Source organism: Carassius gibelio, chromosome B18 (assembly GCF_023724105.1).
Source record: "Carassius gibelio isolate Cgi1373 ecotype wild population from Czech Republic chromosome B18, carGib1.2-hapl.c, whole genome shotgun sequence".
Classification (NCBI taxonomy): domain Eukaryota; kingdom Metazoa; phylum Chordata; class Actinopteri; order Cypriniformes; family Cyprinidae; genus Carassius; species Carassius gibelio.
The window spans coordinates 16,855,214-16,874,182 of record NC_068413.1 but is presented as its reverse complement, the minus strand read 5'-3'; the positions used below and the strand labels follow the sequence as shown (position 1 = coordinate 16,874,182).

Here is an 18,969-nt window from a genome sequence, read left to right as displayed (position 1 = left end):
TATTATCAAAAGCCTTACTATAAAAATACAACACAACATTTTCTTACAACCTTTGACAAAATGCATTATGAAGAAGAACTGCACCTGCTATGTAGCTGCATTAGAGCTAACGTTAGCATTAAGCTACATAAGACTATTTATGAAATTATTAGTACACTTTTATTCAAAACTCACTTTATACCCTGACCGAGTGTTTGTAATAACCTCCTTTTGTGATCACATGTGGGATTTGGTCGTTTACTGTTGTAAAAATATGCTATTTATAGCCTTTTACGTCGCTGCACAAACTAGCATTTCATATGTAAATTTTTAATATTGTTATAAAAATGCCCCAAATCTAAAGAAAATCACATACCATCCATTAACGTACGTAATGGTGTGTTTATTATTTGGATATTTTGTAGGTACAGAGGTTTCTTTGTGTTGTTGTGTTCAGATATCAACTCAGAAGTGTACAGGAAATGCATCATGGGTAAGATGGAGTGGGATATGATGCACGGTTATGATGGACAAGACACTGGAGAATCAGGTCTCTGTTAGCACACACACACGGAAGACTATACACACAGAGACAGGGCTGAGAGCCGATCATTATCATCAGATCGCTTAAATCAGTGGAAAATGAATAGAAATGATTCGGTCTATAGAATTATGAAGTAAACATCAGTAAATATATCTCTGTGTATATGCAACTTTTGACTATAAACCCTATTTGACGCTTTTCAGTGAACCTATGAGAACACAAAGCACTGCAGACGTGACTGAATATGAATGCTCTAATTTTTATTCTAAAAATGACTCATACATATTTTGTACTCCTGACATAAATTACTAAATGTTCACTGCAACAATGCGCAGTTTCTCCAGGTCAAGTAAGCGAGTGATGTTTAACGTGCTGTGAAAGTGAAACAATCTGGGGGCGGTGACAATCTTTGACAGCAAAGGGGTTACAGATATTTTGGATGAAAACCGGGAGGCCTGGGAGGCCTGTGACCATCCCATCTACTGTCAAGTAAAAGGTCCAGAAAAGCACCATCAGAATTACCCATCTGCCATCAGTCGTTCCAAACCCATAAGAGCTTTGGTCATCTTCGGCACACAACTTATTTTGGATGAAAACCAGCAGGCTTGTGATTTGGCCTACAGACTGCCAAGTAAAATGCACTCTCAAGGTCCAGAAAAGCATCCTTGGAGTAGTCAGACTGTGTACGTTCTTCTGTGTTAGCCATGCCACAAGCATACGTTTTCTACATAAATTTACACTTTGATTTGAAAGAACCATGTGTCCTTGTTGCGGCTGACAATAGCCTATAAAATTTGTGTTCAGCAGGTGTTTTTCAAAATGGCACTAGGGTGATGTGGGGAGAGCTAGAGGAGACCATCTGTTGAATAAAGTCTCTGCTAATTAGCACATAACGGCATCTAGTTCATGTTCTCATGGTTTATTTTTATGAATTAAGATGTTTCAAGTGTGCCCGTTTATTGTACCCGTGTTTTAAAAGCATGAGAGATGTCAACAAGGAGCATTATGAAACAAAACTTAACTGATCAAACCTATTTGGGGGATGCAAGGAGTAAATTAAACTGCTCATTTGAAGTTACCAACATGAAGTCAAGTTCACTGCATAAGATGCACACGAAGTCTGCAATGCTTCAAGGAAGTGGACATTCATGCAGAACTCTTTTGGCACAAATGCCAAATAACAGAATTCCCTTTTACAGCATCATGGACAGTGTATTCCACCTTTACAGTACTCGTCAAAAGGGATCTCACAGTAGTCCCTTAAAGGCTTCTTAGCTTCCCGAATGAGAAAGGGGAGCCTTTCCTTCTGACAGGAGAACAGGTACAGTAGAACTACACGCTTCCTCATGCAAGTCAATTGGTTAAACGAGACCAGACAGAAACAAGAAGTTTTCTCCCCACATTTATTGAACAAGCTAAAGTCTTTTTGTGCTCTTGAACCACTACAGGACCGAGCGAGGCCTTCCCTTCCCACTGAAGGCCTAGAAAAGCAGACAGAGTTAAATGCTTTAACAATCAAAAACCAAGCTTAAAAGCACCTTCCTACCTCCAAAAAGGAGGAGCAGCAGTTTCACCATCAGGAACACCTGTTGGGTCACAGCAACCACAAACCTGATGGTTCCCATCAGCAGCAAGCCACCTGCAATACAAAAAATTAGACATGGCACCTTTAATGTTTAGAAATGGGCATGAACTTACCCATTGGCAAAGGAACAGGACTTGTGGAGCGCTTAACCGGGCGCCCGAGCGAGAGTGGCCTTCAGAACACACGTTCTGATCCTCAAGAGACACCACAGGTAAGGAGTCACAAACCAGAGCAAATGGGAGAGGTCTGGAAGCAGTGACCTTGGCATCCACTAGACATCTAAGGAGTAAAAAGTTGTCAGGGACAAAGTGGTTATATGAGGAGCAAACGCGGGAATTAATCACCTCTGCAGCATCTGGTGACATGAACACACCCATGATCAATGAACAAGTATCTCAGAAGGGCATTCACATCAGGTACTCGGGTCGCCACCGAGCCCCAACCTCTCGCTCACTCTCGTGAGGCCAATAAGGAAGTGACTAAAACTGCAATTCATCGACTGGCCACTTGAGTCCAGCCGCAAAAGGGAGTCAGTCTCAGACTCCCCATGTTAAAATGCCCAACTTTACAGCAGGAAGAGAAAAAAAAAAAACATGTTTACAGCCTGGTGCAAAAAATTTTTGGTCTAAATAGCTAATTTTGCCCTTCATGACAACTGTGAGAGGGGTGATTTTTTTTTTATAACTCCACCCTTTAAGTTATAATAAGACTTAAATTTCTGCATAATTGGGGGCGTAGCCACTTGAATGACAGGTGGATTGCCGGTGCTGACACTGCCGTTGTGCTAGGTGGGTGTGGCTTCAGCAACTAGATTGACATTTTTGATTGTCCGGGAGAGTCGCGAGGTGACATGCTGCCAAGATGGCGATGGCCCGTTCTACACACTTTAGGCTTCAAAAACACTTCAGGAGTCTACGGGTGATGTCACTGACACTACGCCCATGTTTTTGTACGGTCTTTGGTGGCCACACAGCGGTCCACAACCACACGCAGAGGGACGAGGTTGTATATCTTCACAGATGCCTCAACATTAATAACATCACCCAGGAAGTAAGTGTCTGAAGGCCTCTCATGAGACCAGTCATCTGCAAGCGAAAAGAACAGCATAGCCTTCTGAACGTGGCTGTGCCTGAGAGAAACTGCACAAACCCATCATGAGCTTTGGGCAGAACAGTTGAGGTGTAAGGTACCCAAGGCTTCAAGGCATTATTGCTGATGTTTTGAAACCTGCCATTCAAGTAGTAACCAATTAAATTGGCTTCCAGTTCCACCACCTCCAGCTATGCCAAAAGTCACAGAGGGTAATTGGAGTGCCAGCAAACAGCTCAGGGGTGTAGGCAAAGGTGTAGACAAGGTCATCCTTGGTCATCTGTAGGATTCAACAAAAAGAACCCATTCCAAGAGGCATCTTAGCAAGTCATGTCATAACACTTAGTTACCAGAGTTATCGGTTATTAAGAGTTTTTCCCACCATAAAAGAACCATTCCATGAATGTTTTAGACTCAGGGAACCATTGATACCAAAACAAGAACAGTTTTAGTAGGGTTCAATAAGTCTAGTAACACTTAACAGCTCTTACCATCAACACGGTTGCAGACCTGCAGATCATTGTCAAAGAGCACCTTTGAGCCTGAGACCAAACCAACAACAGGACATCCTCCTAAAGTCAAACCAGATGGCTGGATCAGTTCGCCATTGCTAAACAAGTCCTGCTGGAACAGTGGGAAACCTCCAATCCAAAGGCTTCAGCGCACACACACACACACACACACACACACACACACACACACACACACACACACACACACACACACACACACACACACACACACACACACACACACACACACACACACACACACACACACACACACACACACACACACACACACACACACACACACACACACACACACACACACTGCAAAAGACCCACCCTGACAAACATTAACACAATACCCACCAGTGCTTGTCTTTGTCCATTAAATACAGCTTTGAATTTAAGCGGCTCCTCCTCTTTCAGCTTGATTGATTACCTTTGATTCTCCTCTGGACCTGTAATTAACAAATCAGAACGTTCTGGAATGTCATTAGCCAATGGAAGGCTTGATAAGGTCCTGAGATTTTCATCTACACTTACTCACAATTTTACAATTAAAGCTTGACAGTGTGTCTATGATAGACAATGAATGTCATTAAAAAAGCCTCTGATATGACTCAAATAATATAAAATATTCATTAAAAATATATATATTTTTTAAGGAGTTTTTAGTTCATTATTGAAAAAGATTTGGAAAAATATAGAATTACATCACTTGCTCCCCAATGAATCCTCTGCAGTGAATGGGTGGCATCAGAATGGAAGTCCAAAGAACTGATATAAATATCAATATAATCCACAAATAATTAACATCAATTACTGTCTTGTGAAGGGAAAGGCTAAGTAAATAAGAAACAAATTAATCGTTGAGAAATTCAAATTCAGATTCAAACTATTGTTTCCGGCCAAAATTTGAGTTCGTAATCCCAGTTAAAGGTGCCATAGAATGCATTGATACAATATTTTAAATGATACAGTATTTACATAGAAGGTACGTGGCTTGGGTATGGGCAAAAATTCTCCAGAAACAGTTTTACATGCCCATTTACAACCCTGGGATTTGTCCCTTGAATTATTTGGAAGGGTCATGAACAATAATGTTGAGCTCTGCTCTGATTGGCTGTTTCAGAGAGCGGATCTTCTGTCCAGCGTGAACGATGGAGAGATAAGGCATCCAACCTGATATGCTTGAGCCTGTATCAGACGAAGGTAAAAATTTGGAAAGACTGTTTAGCATCCGAGTGAGCGAGGCTTGAGAGAGTTGTCAATGAAGATGTGGACGCAGCCTCTGTGTTGCTGTTATAAGCGTTGAATCTTGAGATCCAATGAGAATCACCCAGTTGTTAATGAAGAGGGAGGGACTATCGATAATTAGCTGAAAATTGTAGAATACAAAAAGACTAAAGGGAAGTATCTCCACTTTGTGTTTAGCTGTTTAACAATGGCTGGAATTTTGTGTTTGGTTCAGATTTTGATGGTCTGTGGTTTCTGTCATGCTGTTCCACAGTGGAGAAAATCGCTTCAGGATGCTCAGGCTCTGATGATTCAGCAAACTGACCAGCAGTTTCCAGTTCAGAAGCCAGTTCAACAGCTAACTAGCCAGCAGTTTCCAGTTCAGAAGCCAGTTCAACAGCTAACTAGCCAGCAGTTTCTGCTTCAGAAGCCAGTTCAACAGCTAACTGTCCAGCAGTTACCGCTTCAGAAGCCAGTTCAACAGCTAACTAGCCAGCAGTTTCCGCTTCAGAAGCCAGTTCAACAGCTAACTAGCCAGCAGTTTCCACTTCAGAAGCCAGTTCAACCGCTAACTAGCCAGCAGTTTCCGCTTCAGAAGCCAGTTCAACCGCTAACTAGCCAGCAGTTTCCGCTTCAGAAGCCAGTTCAACCGCTAACTAGCCAGCAGTTTCCGCTTCAGAAGCCAGTTCAACAGCTAACTAGCCAGCAGTTTCCGCTTCAGAAGCCAGTTCAACAGCTAACTAGCCAGCAGTTTCCAGTTCAGAAGCCAGTTCAACAGCTAACTAGCCAGCAGTTTCCGCTTCAGAAGCCGGTTCAACAGCTAACTAGCCAGCAGTTTCCGCTTCAGAAGCCAGTTAAACAGCAGTTTCAGAAGCCAGTAGTGCAGGCAGAGCCCCTTGATAAATGTGCTGTAGATGATTCTGAGCAGATCCAATGTGGTCTACCTGGGATTAGTGGTGCTGAGTGTGAAGCTATCGACTGCTGCTTTAATGGACAGCAGTGTTTCTATGGGAGGGCAGGTAAGTGTTCTCAATCTTCTTCTGTTCGTGTTAAACCGATTCCCTGCACTTTAATCTGCTCTTTTACCTCGTTCTAGTGACTGTCCAGTGTATTAGAGATGGTCAGTTTGTGGTAGTGGTGTCTAGAGACGTTACTCTGCCTCGACTGAGTCTGGATTCGGTTCATCTACTGGGTGGAAATGACCCACCCTGTGCTCCTGTGGGGTCCACACCTTCCTTTGCTATATACCAGTTCCCTGTGACCGCATGTGGCACGAGCGTGATGGTAAGAAGCTGCTACTGGTCTTATTCTGCATTGCTCATGATGGACTGGATGCTGACACTGATCCTATTCACAGGAGGATGGAGGATATGTGGTGTATGAAAACCGAATGACCTCATCGTATGAAGTGGGGATTGGACCGTATGGTTCCATCACAAGGGACAGTCATTTTGAGTAGGTGATCCATGACTTGGTGTGAACATTAATCCCTGATAAATGCTACAAGCTCGCTGTGTGTTGTGCAGGTTTCTCTTCCAGTGTAGATATTCAGGAACGTCTGTGGAAGCTCTGGTTGTGGAAGTCAACTCCGTTCCTCCACCTCCACCAGTAGCTGCTCCTGGACCTCTCAGGGTGGAGCTCAGACTGGCCAATGGCCAATGTGTCACTAAAGGCTGTGCTGAAGGTAAGGTCTTGTCCTGTGTCTGCCTAAAGCCTTTCAAACTGTAGTCTGGTTAATCCCCAGTGTTGTTCCTCAGGGGATGAGGCCTACACGTCCTACTACAGTGACACTGATTACCCCATCACAACAGTCCTGCGAGAGCCTGTGTATGTTGAGGTGCACATTATGGAGAGGACTGACCCCAACATTGTCCTGATGCTGGGACATTGTTGGGCGACTTCAACCCCCAGTCCACTCAGTCTCCCCCAGTGGGACCTTCTGATCGACGGGTGAGTGTACAGCCAGTCTTTATCCGTTAGTCTGCTGGGAGACCCTTCCTAACCTTCTCTTGTCTTCAGATGCCCTTACCAGGATGACCGCTATCTGACCACACTGGTTCCAGTGACTGGATCATCTGGTCTTCAATTCCCAACCCACTACAAGCGCTTTGTTGTGAAGATGTTCACATTTGTAGATCCAGCCTCGCTGGCTGCTCTGCAGGAAACCGTATGCCCCTTTACTTGAACATTTGTACATTTACTACTTGTGGATTCTGTGACTTGAGCCTCTTTCTTCCCTGTCAGATCTTCATCCACTGCAGTACAGCGGTGTGCCATCCATCATCTGGCTCTTGTGAGCAAAGCTGCACCAGGAAACGTGAGTTCTTGATTTCTCTTGACAAGAAGAACTGAGCATTTTAGAACCGCGTTCTCACTTCTAATGTTTCTCTTTCAGGAAGAGACACTCGTATCAAGGATGTCTCTGGGGAGCAGACTGTGGTTTCTAGTGGAGGAGTTACTCTGGTCATGTAAATCTAGTGTTTTTAATAAACTTGTAGAACATCGTCTTGTCTATTGGTATTGTTTTGATTCGACTTTTTTTTTTTTTTTTTTTTTTTTTCTTCCCACTATCAAACCAATGTTCCACAACCTTTAGTATGGTTGTGCATTCCTTTATCCGTCCTCCAGTTGCTAACCAGCACAAGATTCCCCTTTAATTTGTCTTCCAAACAGTAGTTTGGTTCCTGATGTTCACAATGTAAAGTTATGTGGATCAGTGGCGCCATCAGAAGATTTTAATAGGGGTGGCCAAATGAGGCCACCATAAATCTTGGGGTGGCACACCAAAATAGAAAAGTAAGGGTTTGCAATCTTAATAAATCGTCCCCTTGGAATTATAAGGTTCTATCTGACGTTTTTGTCCAAATTGAGTTATTCATTATTTTTTTTATTTTTTTACGTACATTTTGGGATTTTTCTATTTTAAAAAAAGGTCCTATCTACAGAAGTCTATGGAACACCACTTTAACGCCCAATATCCCAAAACTACTCAGAACTTTTCATGCCTTTTTTCTAAAAGTGTGCACCATCTTTTTGGTGAAATACTTGTATTTGGGTTGTTACCAAGCAGATGCAATCATTCTCAACAAAATAGATATTTTGAAATGCAGAGAAAACCGAAGCTGCATCTAAAGTGCCATTTAGATGTTTTAGTTTAATGCAGCTGTGTGGGCCATGGAATACTTTAGCCTGCAGTTACAAATGAATTTTTTTTTTTAAATAAAACCTTAATCTGTTTGAAATGACAAACAAAATTGTAAAGGGTACCTTGAATGTGAAATTAAAATTGGCAGTGAGTCACTGTTAATAAGTGAGTCATTGCGGTTGAATAGTCATATTAAAGGTTGATTCATTCAGGATCGAAACTATCATGTTACTCAGAGACGCAAAATAGTGGCTGTGTTTGGAATGGATTTTGTTCTTGGAAATGGAGCAAAAAATGGTAATATGTTGTCTAAAATGTAAGTCTCTTGATATTAACTTGTTTGTTGAACTGTTGTATAAAATCAATATCACATTTGTAATTATGCTGACTTTTCTGGAGAAAAACGTAACTCTTCGTGTGATCGTAACTATACAAATTATATAGACCTATACATTTTCTGTCCCATATGTTGAAAAATGTGAATCACTCTGTCTGTTATAATAAAGATATATACAATAAGCTCAAACATATAAATAAAAATATTGAAAACATTTAAGTGTATTAAAATTATGTATAATATGATTTTAGATGCATAATGAAGCTAAAGCCACAAGTCTACCAATACTTCCTTTTGATATTTCAGAATATAATCTCACAAAGTGTGAATTTTATGAAACCTTTTCTAAGACCACGTCATGTGTGTTTTTAGAGAAGGCTCATGAAAGGCTAATAAAATTGGTTTATGACTCCTGGAATGCGATTATCTCTTGTTTGGACCTGCAAAATTCATGATTGTATTGTTCTTACGAAAGGAGCTTTTCACACATCGGCCAGGTATGACACAAAATCCTCATTCTTCATTTATCATTATTCTTTTGTTTGTATTCCGCTACTATTAGCCTTTGTTCTGGTATTTCAAGGTTTACCAAGCCACATCGCTTCAATTCCAGCTTACATTTAAACCACTATTATCAAAAGCCTTACTATAAAAATACAACACAACCTTTGACAAAATGCATTATGAAGAAGAACTGCACCTGCTATGTAGCTGCATTAGAGCTAACGTTAGCATTAAGCTACATAAGACTATTTATGAAATTATTAGTACACTTTTACTCAAAACTCACTTTATACCCTGACCAATTGTTTGTAATAACCTCCTTTTGTGATCACATGTGGAATTTGTTTTTTTACTGTTAGAAAAATATGCTATTTATAGCCTTTTACGTCACTGCACAAGTTAGCATGTTATAAATAAAAGTGTTTATTATTTGGATATTTCATGGGTACAGAGGTTTCTCTGTGTTGTGTTCAGATATCAACTCAGAAGTGTACAGGAAATGCATCATGGGTAAGATGGAGTGGGATATGATGCACGGTTATGATGGACAAGACACGGGAGAATCAGGTCTCCGTTAACACGCACACGGAAGACTATACACACAGAGACAGGGCTGGGAGCCGATCATTATCATCAGATCACTTAAATCAGTGGAAAATTAATAGAAATTATGATTCTGTCTCAAGAAATATGAAGTAAAAATCAGACATATATCTCTGTGTATATGCAACTTTTGACTATAAACCCTATTTGACGCTTTTCAGTGAATCTATGAGAACACAAACCACTGCAGACGTGACTGAATATGAATGCTCTAATTTCTATTCTAAAAATGACTCATACATATTTTGTACTCCTGACATAAATTACTAAATGTTCACTGCAACAATATGTGTCACAGTATTGGTCAAATATTGAAGCTAGAGTCTTTAAACTTCCAACTGATGCACAGTTTCTCCAGGTCAAGTAAGAGAGTGATGTTTAACGTGTGGTGAAAGTGAAACAATCGTGGGATGTCCCCAACACTTGCGAGACGGTTGAAGCCACCGGTCCGCTGGGCATTGGAGTTGCTAACTTGGCGTCTTTGTTGCTAGATTTAACAATCCCCCCCCCCCCAAAAAAAAACTAATGTTAACCACAAATCTAGCAACTTTTTGGGCAATCATTAAGTCTCAGACTCTCTGGTGCTGCCGCACGAGCACGAGGTCTCGCTTTCCCAGCTAGAGTCTCTCTCTGCATCTGTTCAGCGAGCGCAGAGAGGAGCAGCACTTTCAGTAAAAAAAAAAAAAAAAAAAGATATTCTGTTGCATCTAACTCTATTTTACAAGCAAGTATAGCCAACATCAGTCACAGCACAACCACTGACTTTATATATGTATTTTATTGGTGCATATTAATGTTTGAGAGCTTATGTAGTCTTAATGAAGTGAGTTTCAGTCATTATAATATTCATTGCATTGTCTGACAACAGAATTGATTCCCATTCCATCTGCTGAAAAGCTTTATGGAGATGAAGATTTCGTTTTTCAATATGACCTGGCACCTGCTCACAGTGCCAAAACCACTGGTAAATGGTTTACGGACCATGGTATTACTGTGCTCAATTGGCCTGCCAACTCTCCTGACCTGAACCCCATAGAGAATCTGTGGGATATTGTGAAGAGAAAGTTGAGACGCAAGACCCAAAACTCTGGATGAGCTTAAGGCCGCTATCGAAGCATCCTGGGCCTCCAGAACACCTCAGCAGTGCCACAGGCTGATTGCCTCCATGCCACGCCGCATTGAGGCAGTCATTTCTGCAAAAGGATTCCCGACCAAGTATTGAGTGCATAACTGAACAATTATTTGAAGGTTGACTTTGTATTAAACACGCTTTTCTTTTATTGGTCGGATGAAATATGCTAATTTTGAGATGGGAGTTTTGGGTTTTCATGAGCTGTATGCCAAAAATCAGTATTAAAACAATAAAAGACAGGGAATACTTCAGTCAAATTTTTTATTACATTACGGAAAATTATGAATTTTCCACAATATGCTAAATTGAGAAGGACCTGTAAGTACAGTAGAACTACCCGCTTCCTCGTGCAAGTCAATTGGTTAAACGAGACCAGACAGAAACAAGTTCTCTCCCCACATTTATTGAACACCAGCTAAAAAGTCTTTTTGTGCTCTTGAACCACTACAGGACCGAGCGAGGCCTTCCCTTCCCACTGAAGGCCTAGAAAAAGCAGACAGAGTTAAGTGCTTTAACAGTCAAAAGACAGGCTTAAAAGCAGCTTCCTACCTCCAAAAAAGCAGCAGCAGTTCCACCATCAGGAACACCTGTTGAGTCACAGAAACCACAAACTGGTGGTTCCCATCAGCAGCAAGCCACCTGCAATACAAAAAAAAAAAAGACATGGCACGTGGAGCGCGTAACTGGGCGCAGGAGCGAGAGTGGCCTTCAGAACACACGTTCTGATCCGCAAGAGACACCACAGGTAAGGAGTCAAAGACACATGGGAGAAGTCTGGAAGCATTGACCTTGGCATCCACTAGACAGTAAAATGTTGTCAGGGACAAAGTGGTTATAAAAAGGAGCAAACGTGGGAACAAATCACCACTGCAGCATCTGATGACATGAACACACCCATGATTATCAATGAACAAGTATCTTGGAAGGGCAGTCACATCAGGTACTTGGGTGGCCACACAGCGGTCCACAACCACACACAGAGGGACGTGGTTTTATACCTTCACAGATGCCTCAACATTAATAACATCACCCAGGAAGTAAGAGTCTGAAGGCCCCTCATAGGACCAGTCATCTGCAAGAGAAGAACAGCTTAGGCACAGCCTCATCCAGAAGGCTGAGAGAAACTGCACAAACCCATCATGAGCTTCAGGCAGAACAGTTGAGGCATAAGGGACCCAAGGCTTCAAGGCATTACTGCTGACGTTTTGAAACCTGCCATTTGTGTAGTAACCAATTAAACGGGCTTCCAGTTCCACCACCGCAAGGAATGCCACAAGTCACAGAGGTCGCTGACCTTTGATAATAGCATTGAACGCTGATAATCGAGTGCCAGCAAACAGCTCAGGGGTGTAGGTAAGGGCAAAGGTGTAGACAAGCTCATCCTTGGTCATCTATAGGAGACTGATGTAGTTATCAAGAGGCTTCACAAAAAAAAAAAAAAAAACACCATTCCAAGAGGCATCTTAGCAAGCCATAGCCACACTTGGTTACGCAAACAGTTAGTAAGAGTTTTTCCCACAATAAAAAGAACAGTCCCATGGATGTTATAGATTCAGGGAACCATTGATACCAAGACAAGGGCCGATTTTTAGTAGGGTTTAATAAGTCAAGTAACACTTAACAGCTCTTACCATCAACACTGTTGCAGACCTGCAGTTCATTCTCAAAGAGCACCTTTGAGCCTGGGACCAAACCAACAACAGGACATCCTCCTAAAGTCAAACCAGATGGCTGGATCAGATTTCCATTGCTAAACAAGTCCTGCTATACCTCCACATTAATCTGGTTCTCACTACACTGAATAGCTACACATCTAGGGGTCACAAGTTGCCTTAAATGAAAGTCCACCACCATCTTGCTCAGCACTTCTGGAACAGCGGGAAACCTCCAATCCAAAGGCTTCACTGGTCCCTGAAACACCTGCTTCTCCTGAAGCCCAAGAGGCTCTTTTGCAAATACGCTGTAGTCAAGACTCTGAAACTGAGAAGCCTTCTGCAAAGTGTTCCCAAGCACTTAAGAAACAGGTACTCTGGAAGCTGGATATGATTGATGCTTCTTGGAATTTGACTGGATTCAGATTTCCAAAAGCATTCTTCAGATCAAACGCCACAAGCACAACCAGCACTAACACACATTGCAAAAGACCCATCCTGAAAAATATTAACAAGATACCCACTAGTGCCCGTCTTTGTCCATTAAGTACAGCTTTGAATTTAAGCGGCTCCTCCTCTTTCAGCTTGATTGATTACCTTTAATTCTCCTCTGGACCTGTAATTAACAAATCAGAACGTTCTGGAATGTCATTAGCCAATGGAAGGCTTGATAAGGTCCTGAGATTTTCATCTACACTTATTCACAATTTTACAATTAAAGTTTGACAGTGTGTCCATGATAGACAATGAATGTCATTAAAAAAGCCCCTGATATAAATTAAATAATATAAATCAAATAATAAAATATTCATTAAAAAAAATCTTTTTTTAAGGAGTTTTTAGTTCATTATTGAAAAAGATTTGGAAAAATATAGAATTACATCACTTGCTCCCCAATGAATCCTCTGCAGTGAATGGGTGGTCATCAGAACGGAAGTCCGAAGAACTGATATAAATATCAAAATAATCCACAAAAAATTCACATCAATTACTGTCTTGTGAAGGGAAAGGCTAAGTGTTTATAAGAAACAAATTAATCGTTGAGAAATTCAAATTCAGATTCAAACTATTGTTTCCGGCCAAAATTTGAGTTCATAATCCCCGTTAAAGGTGCCATAGAATGCATTGATACAATATTTTAAATGATATCTACATAGAAGGTACGTGGCTTGGGTATGGGCAGAAATTCTCCAGAAACAGTTTTACATGCCCATTTACAACCCTGGGATTTGTCCCTTGAATTATTTGGAAGGGTCATGAACAATAATGTTGAGCTCTGCTCTGATTGGCTGTTTCAGAAAGCGGATCTTCTGTCCAGCGTGAACGATGGAGAGATAAGGCATCCAACCTGATATGCTTGAGCCTGTATCAGACGAAGATACAAATTTGGAAAGAATGTTTAGCATCCGAGTGAGCGAGGCTTGAGAGAGTTGTCAATGAAGATGTGGACGCAGCCTCTGTGTTGCTGTTATAAGCATTGAATCTTGAGATCCAATGAGAATCACCCAGTTGTTAATGAAGAGGGAGGGACTATCGTTAATTAGCTGATAGCTGTAGAATACAAAAAGACTAAAGGGAAGTATCTCCACTTTGTGTTTAGCTGTTTAACAATGGCTGGAATTTGGTGTTTGGTTCAGATTTTGGTGGTCTGTGCTTTCTGTCATGCTGTTCCACAGTGGAGAAAATCGCTTCAGGATGCTCAAGCTCTGATGATTCAGCAAACTGACCAGCAGTTTCCAGTTCAGAAGCCAGTTCAACAGCTAAGTAGCCAGCAGTTTCCAGTTCAGAAGCCAGTTCAACCGCTAACTAGCCAGCAGTTTCCAGTTCAAAAGCCAGTTCAACAGCTAACCAGCCAGCAGTTTCCGCTTCAGAAGCCAGTTCAACAACTACCTAAGCTGCAGTTTCCACTTCAGAAGCCAGTTCAACAGCTAACTAGCCAGCAGTTTCCGCTTCAGAAGCCAGTTCAACAGCTAACTAGCCAGCAGTTTCCGCTTCAGAAGCCAGTTCAACAGCTAACTAGCCAGCAGTTTCCGCTTCAGAAGCCAGTTCAACAGCTAACTAGCCAGCAGTTTCCACTTCAGAAGCCAGTTCAACAGCTAACTAGCCAGCAGTTTCCACTTCAGAAGCCAGTTCAACAGCTAACTAGCCAGCAGTTTCCGCTTCAGAAGCCAGTTCAACAGCTAACTAGCCAGCAGTTTCCGCTTCAGAAGCCAGTTCAACAGCTAACTAGCCAGCAGTTTCCGCTTCAGAAGCCAGTTCAACAGCTAACTAGCCAGCAGTTTCCGCTTCAGAAGCCAGTTCAACAGCTAACTAGCCAGCAGTTTCCACTTCAGAAGCCAGTTCAACAGCTAACTAGCCAGCAGTTTCCGCTTCAGAAGCCAGTTCAACAGCTAACTAGCCAGCAGTTTCCACTTCAGAAGCCAGTTCAACAGTTAACTAGCCAGCAGTTTCCACTTCAGAAGCCAGTTCAACAACTACCTAAGCTGCAGTCTCCGATTCAGAAGCCAGTTAAACAGCAGTTTCAGAAGCCAGTAGTGCAGGCAGAGCCCCTTGATAAATGTGCTGTAGCTGATTCTGAGCAGATCCAATGTGGTCTACCTGGGATCAGTGGTGCTGAGTGTGAAGCTATCGACTGCTGCTTTAACGGACAGCAGTGTTTCTATGGGAGGGCAGGTAAGTGTTCTCAATCTTATTCCGTTCATGTTAAACCGATTCCCTGTATTTTAATCTTCTCTTGTATCTCGTTCCAGTGACTGTCCAGTGTATTAGAGATGGTCAGTTTGTGGTAGTGGTGTCTAGAGACGTTACTCTGCCTCGACTGAGTCTGGATTCGGTTCATCTACTGGGTGGAAATGACCCACCCTGTGCTCCTGTGGGGTCTACACCTTCCTTTGCTATATACCAGTTCCCTGTGACCGCATGTGGCACGAGCATGATGGTGAGAAGCTGCTACTGGTCTTATTCTGCATTGCTTATGATGGACTGGATGCTGACACTGTTCCTATTCACAGGAGGATGGAGAATATGTGGTGTATGAAAACCGAATGACCTCATCGTATGAAGTGGGGATTGGACCGTATGGTTCCATCACAAGGGACAGTCATTTTGAGTAGGTGATCCATGACTTGGTGTGAACATTAATCCCTGATAAATGCTACAAGCTCGCTGTGTGTTGTGCAGGTTTCTCTTCCAGTGTAGATATTCAGGAACGTCTGTGGAAGCTCTGGTTGTGGAAGTCAACTCTGTTCCTCCACCTCCACCAGTAGCTGCTCCTGGACCTCTCAGGGTGGAGCTCAGACTGGCCAATGGCCAATGTGTCACTAAAGGCTGTGCTGAAGGTAAGGTCTCGTCCTGTGTCTGCCTAAAGCCTTTCAAACTGGAGCCTGGTTAATCCCCAGTGTTGTTCCTCAGGGGATGAGGCCTACACGTCCTACTACAGTGACACTGATTATCCCATCACAAAAGTCCTGCGAGAGCCTGTGTATGTTGAGGTGCACATTATGGAGAGGACTGACCCCAACATTGTCCTGATGCTGGGACATTGTTGGGCGACTTCAACCCCCAGTCCACTCAGTCTCCCCCAGTGGGACCTTCTGATCGACGGGTGAGTGTACAGCCAGTCTTTGTCCGTTAGTCTGCTGGGAGACCCTTCCTAACCTTCTCTTTCGTCTTCAGATGCCCTTACCAGGATGACCGCTATCTGACCACACTGGTTCCAGTGACTGGTTCATATGGTCTTCATTTCCCAACCCATTACAAGCGCTTTGTTGTGAAGATGTTCACATTTGTAGATCCAGCCTCGCTGGCTGCTCTGCAGGAAACTGTATGCCCCCTTTACTTGAACATTTGTACATTTACTACTTGTGGATTCTGTGACTTGAGCCTCTTTCTTCCCTGTCAGATCTTCATCCACTGCAGTACAGCGGTGTGCCATCCATCATCTGGCTCTTGTGAGCAAAGCTGCACCAGGAAACGTGCGTTCTTGATTTCTCTTGACAAGAGGAACTGAGCATTTTAGAACCGCGTTCTCACTTCTAATGTTTCTCTTTCAGGAAGGGACACTCGTATCAAGGATGTCTCTGGGGAGCAGACTGTGGTTTCTAGTGGAGGAGTTACTCTGGTCATGTAAATCTAGTGTTTTTAATAAACTTGTAGAACCCAGTCATCTTGTCTATTGGTATTGCTTTGATTTGACAATCCAGGATTTTTTTTTTTTTCCTTCCCACTATCAAACCAATGTTCCACAACCTTTAGTATGGTTGTGCATTCCTTTATCCGTCCTCCAGTTGCTAACCAGCACAAGATTCCCCTTTAATTTGTCTTCCAAACAGTAGTTTGGTTCCTGATGTTCACAATGTAAAGTTATGTGGATCAGTGGCGCCCCCAGAAGATTTTAATAGGGGTGGCCAAATGAGGCCACCATAAATCTTGGGGTGGCACACCAAAATGGAAAAGTAAGGGTTTGCAATCTTAACAAATCGTCCCCTTGGAATTATAAGGTTCTCTCTGACATTTTTGTCAAAATTGAGTTATTCACTTTTCTTTTTTTTACATTTTTGTGTACATTTTGGGATTTTTCTATTTTAAAAAAAAGGTCCTATCTACAGAGGTCTATGGAACACAACTTTAACGCTCAATATCCCAAAACTACTCAGAACTTTTCATGCCTTTTTTCTATAAGTGTGCACCATCTTTTAGGTGAAATGCTTGCATTTGGGTTGTTACCAAGCAGATGCAATCATTCTCAACAAAATAGATATTTTGCAATGCAGAGAAAACCGAAGCTGCATCTAAAGTGCCATTTAGATGTTTTAGTTTAATGCAGTTCTGTGGGCCATGGAATACTTTAGCCTGCAGTTACAAATGAATGTTTTGATTTAAATCCCTAATCTGTTTGAAATTACAAACAAAATTGTAAAGGGTACCTTGAATGTGAAATTAAAAATTGGCAGTGAGTCACTGTTAATAAGTGAGTCATTGCGGTTGAATAGTCATATTAAAGGTTGATTCATTCAGGAGCGAAACTATCATGTTACTCCGAGACGCAAAATAGTGGCTGTGTTTGGAATTAATTTTGTTCTTGGAAATGGAGCAAAATATGGTAATATGTTGTCTAAAACGTAAGTCTCTTGATTATTAACTTGTTTGTTGAACTGTTGTATAAAATCAGTATCACATTTGTAATTATGCTGACTTTTCTGGAGAAAAACGTAACTCTTCGTGTGATCGTAACTATATAAATTATATAGACCTATACATTTTCTGTCCCATATCTTGAAAAATGTGAATCACTCCGCCTGTTATAATAAAGATATATACAGTAAGCTCAAACATGTAAATAAAAATATGGAAAACATTTAAGTGTATTAAAAATTATGTAGGATATGATTTTAGATGCATAATGAAGCTAAAGCCACAAGTCTACCAATACTTCCTTTTGATATTTCAGAATATAATCTCACAAAGTGTGAATTTTATGAAACCTTTTCTAACACCACGTCATGTTTGTTTTTAGAGAAGGCTCATGAAAGGCTAATAAAATTGGTTTATGACTCCTGGAATGCGATTATCTCTTGTTTGGACCGGCAAAACTGCCCCATTCATGATTCTATTGTTCTTACAAAACGAGCCTTTCACACATCGGCCAGGTATGACACAAAATCCTCATTCTTCATTTATCATTATTCTTTTGTTTGTATTCCGCTACTATTAGCCTTTGTTCTGGTATTTCAAGATTTACCAAGCCACATCGCTTCTTACAACCTTTAACAAAATTAGGACAAAATGCATTATGAAGAAGAACTGCACCTGCTATGTAGTTGCATTAGAGCTAACGTTAGCATTAAGCTACATAAGACTATTTATGAAATTATTAGTACACTTTTACTCAAAACTCACTTTATACCCTGACCGAGTGTTTGTAATAACCTCCTTTTGTGATCACAAGTGGAATTTGGTCGTTTACTGTTGAAAAAATATCGCCCATAACGTCGCTGCACAAGTTAGCATTTCATATGTAAATTTTTCATATTGTTATAAAAATGCCCCAAATCTCAAGAAAATCACATACCATCCATTAACTGACGTAATCGTGTGTTTATTATTTGGATATTTTGTGGGTACAGAGGTTTCTTTGTGTTGTTGTGTTCAGATATCAACACAGAAGTGTACAGGAAATGCATCATGGGTAAGATGGAGTGGGATATGATGCACGGTTATGATGGACAAGACACTGGAGAATCAGGTCTCTGTTAGCACGCACACAGAAGACTATACACACAGAGACAGGGCTGGGAGCCGATCATTATCATCAGATCACTTAAATCAGTGGAAAATTAATAGAAATGATTCGGTCTATAGAATTATGAAGTAAACGTCAATAAATATATCTCTGTGTATATGCAACTTTTGACTATAAACCCTATTTGACGCTTTTCAGTGAATCTATGAGAACACAAACCACTGCAGACGTGACTGAATATTAATGCTTGAATTTCTATTCTAAAAATGACTCATACATATTTTGTACTCCTGACATAAATTACTAAATGTTCACTGTAACAGTTTTATCAAAATATTGGTCAAATATTGAAGCTAGAGTCTTTTAACTGATGTGCAGTTTCTCCAGGTCAAGTAAGAGAGTGATGTTTAACG

At 41.4% G+C, this 18,969-nt stretch overlaps 2 protein-coding genes and 1 non-coding gene across 41 annotated transcripts in view; 2 read left to right on the top strand and 1 right to left on the bottom strand.

The window, feature by feature from the left end:
* Nucleotides 1-7,442, top strand: part of LOC127977740 (zona pellucida sperm-binding protein 1-like) — a 56,513-nt gene extending 49,071 nt beyond the window's left edge. The window contains exons 5-11 of the mRNA XM_052582783.1: nt 6,039-6,226; nt 6,300-6,397; nt 6,469-6,626; nt 6,700-6,892; nt 6,962-7,109; nt 7,187-7,259; nt 7,338-7,442. Of these exons, the coding sequence (XP_052438743.1) occupies nt 6,039-6,226; nt 6,300-6,397; nt 6,469-6,626; nt 6,700-6,892; nt 6,962-7,109; nt 7,187-7,259; nt 7,338-7,414 (935 nt within the window). The 3' untranslated portion in view covers nt 7,415-7,442. The remainder of the gene's footprint in view (nt 1-6,038; nt 6,227-6,299; nt 6,398-6,468; nt 6,627-6,699; nt 6,893-6,961; nt 7,110-7,186; nt 7,260-7,337) is intronic.
* Nucleotides 1-12,837, bottom strand: part of LOC127977746 (uncharacterized) — a 76,604-nt gene extending 63,767 nt beyond the window's left edge. For 5 of the 8 annotated variants that reach the window (XR_008158329.1, XR_008158326.1, XR_008158328.1 and 2 more), the window contains exon 1: nt 12,314-12,831. This is a non-coding gene — a transcript (uncharacterized LOC127977746). Of the gene's footprint in view, nt 1-2,109; nt 2,163-2,221; nt 2,388-3,688; nt 4,051-10,910; nt 11,147-11,212; nt 11,303-12,294 lie in introns of those variants that run through there. The other 3 variants (XR_008158311.1, XR_008158323.1, XR_008158320.1) reach the window with 3 other exon arrangements.
* LOC127977744 (zona pellucida sperm-binding protein 4-like) overlaps nt 1-18,969 on the top strand; it is a 33,174-nt gene that overhangs the window by 5,765 nt on the left and 8,440 nt on the right. For 3 of the 32 annotated variants that reach the window (XM_052582838.1, XM_052582835.1, XM_052582832.1), the window contains exon 1: nt 5,132-5,766. In XM_052582838.1, the coding sequence (XP_052438798.1) occupies nt 5,151-5,766 (616 nt within the window). In that variant the 5' untranslated portion in view covers nt 5,132-5,150. Of the gene's footprint in view, nt 1-5,131; nt 5,767-13,904; nt 14,989-15,065; nt 15,254-15,326; nt 15,425-15,495; nt 15,654-15,726; nt 15,920-15,990; nt 16,139-16,216; nt 16,290-16,367; nt 16,477-18,969 lie in introns of those variants that run through there. The other 29 variants (XM_052582851.1, XM_052582848.1, XM_052582844.1 and 26 more) reach the window with 24 other exon arrangements.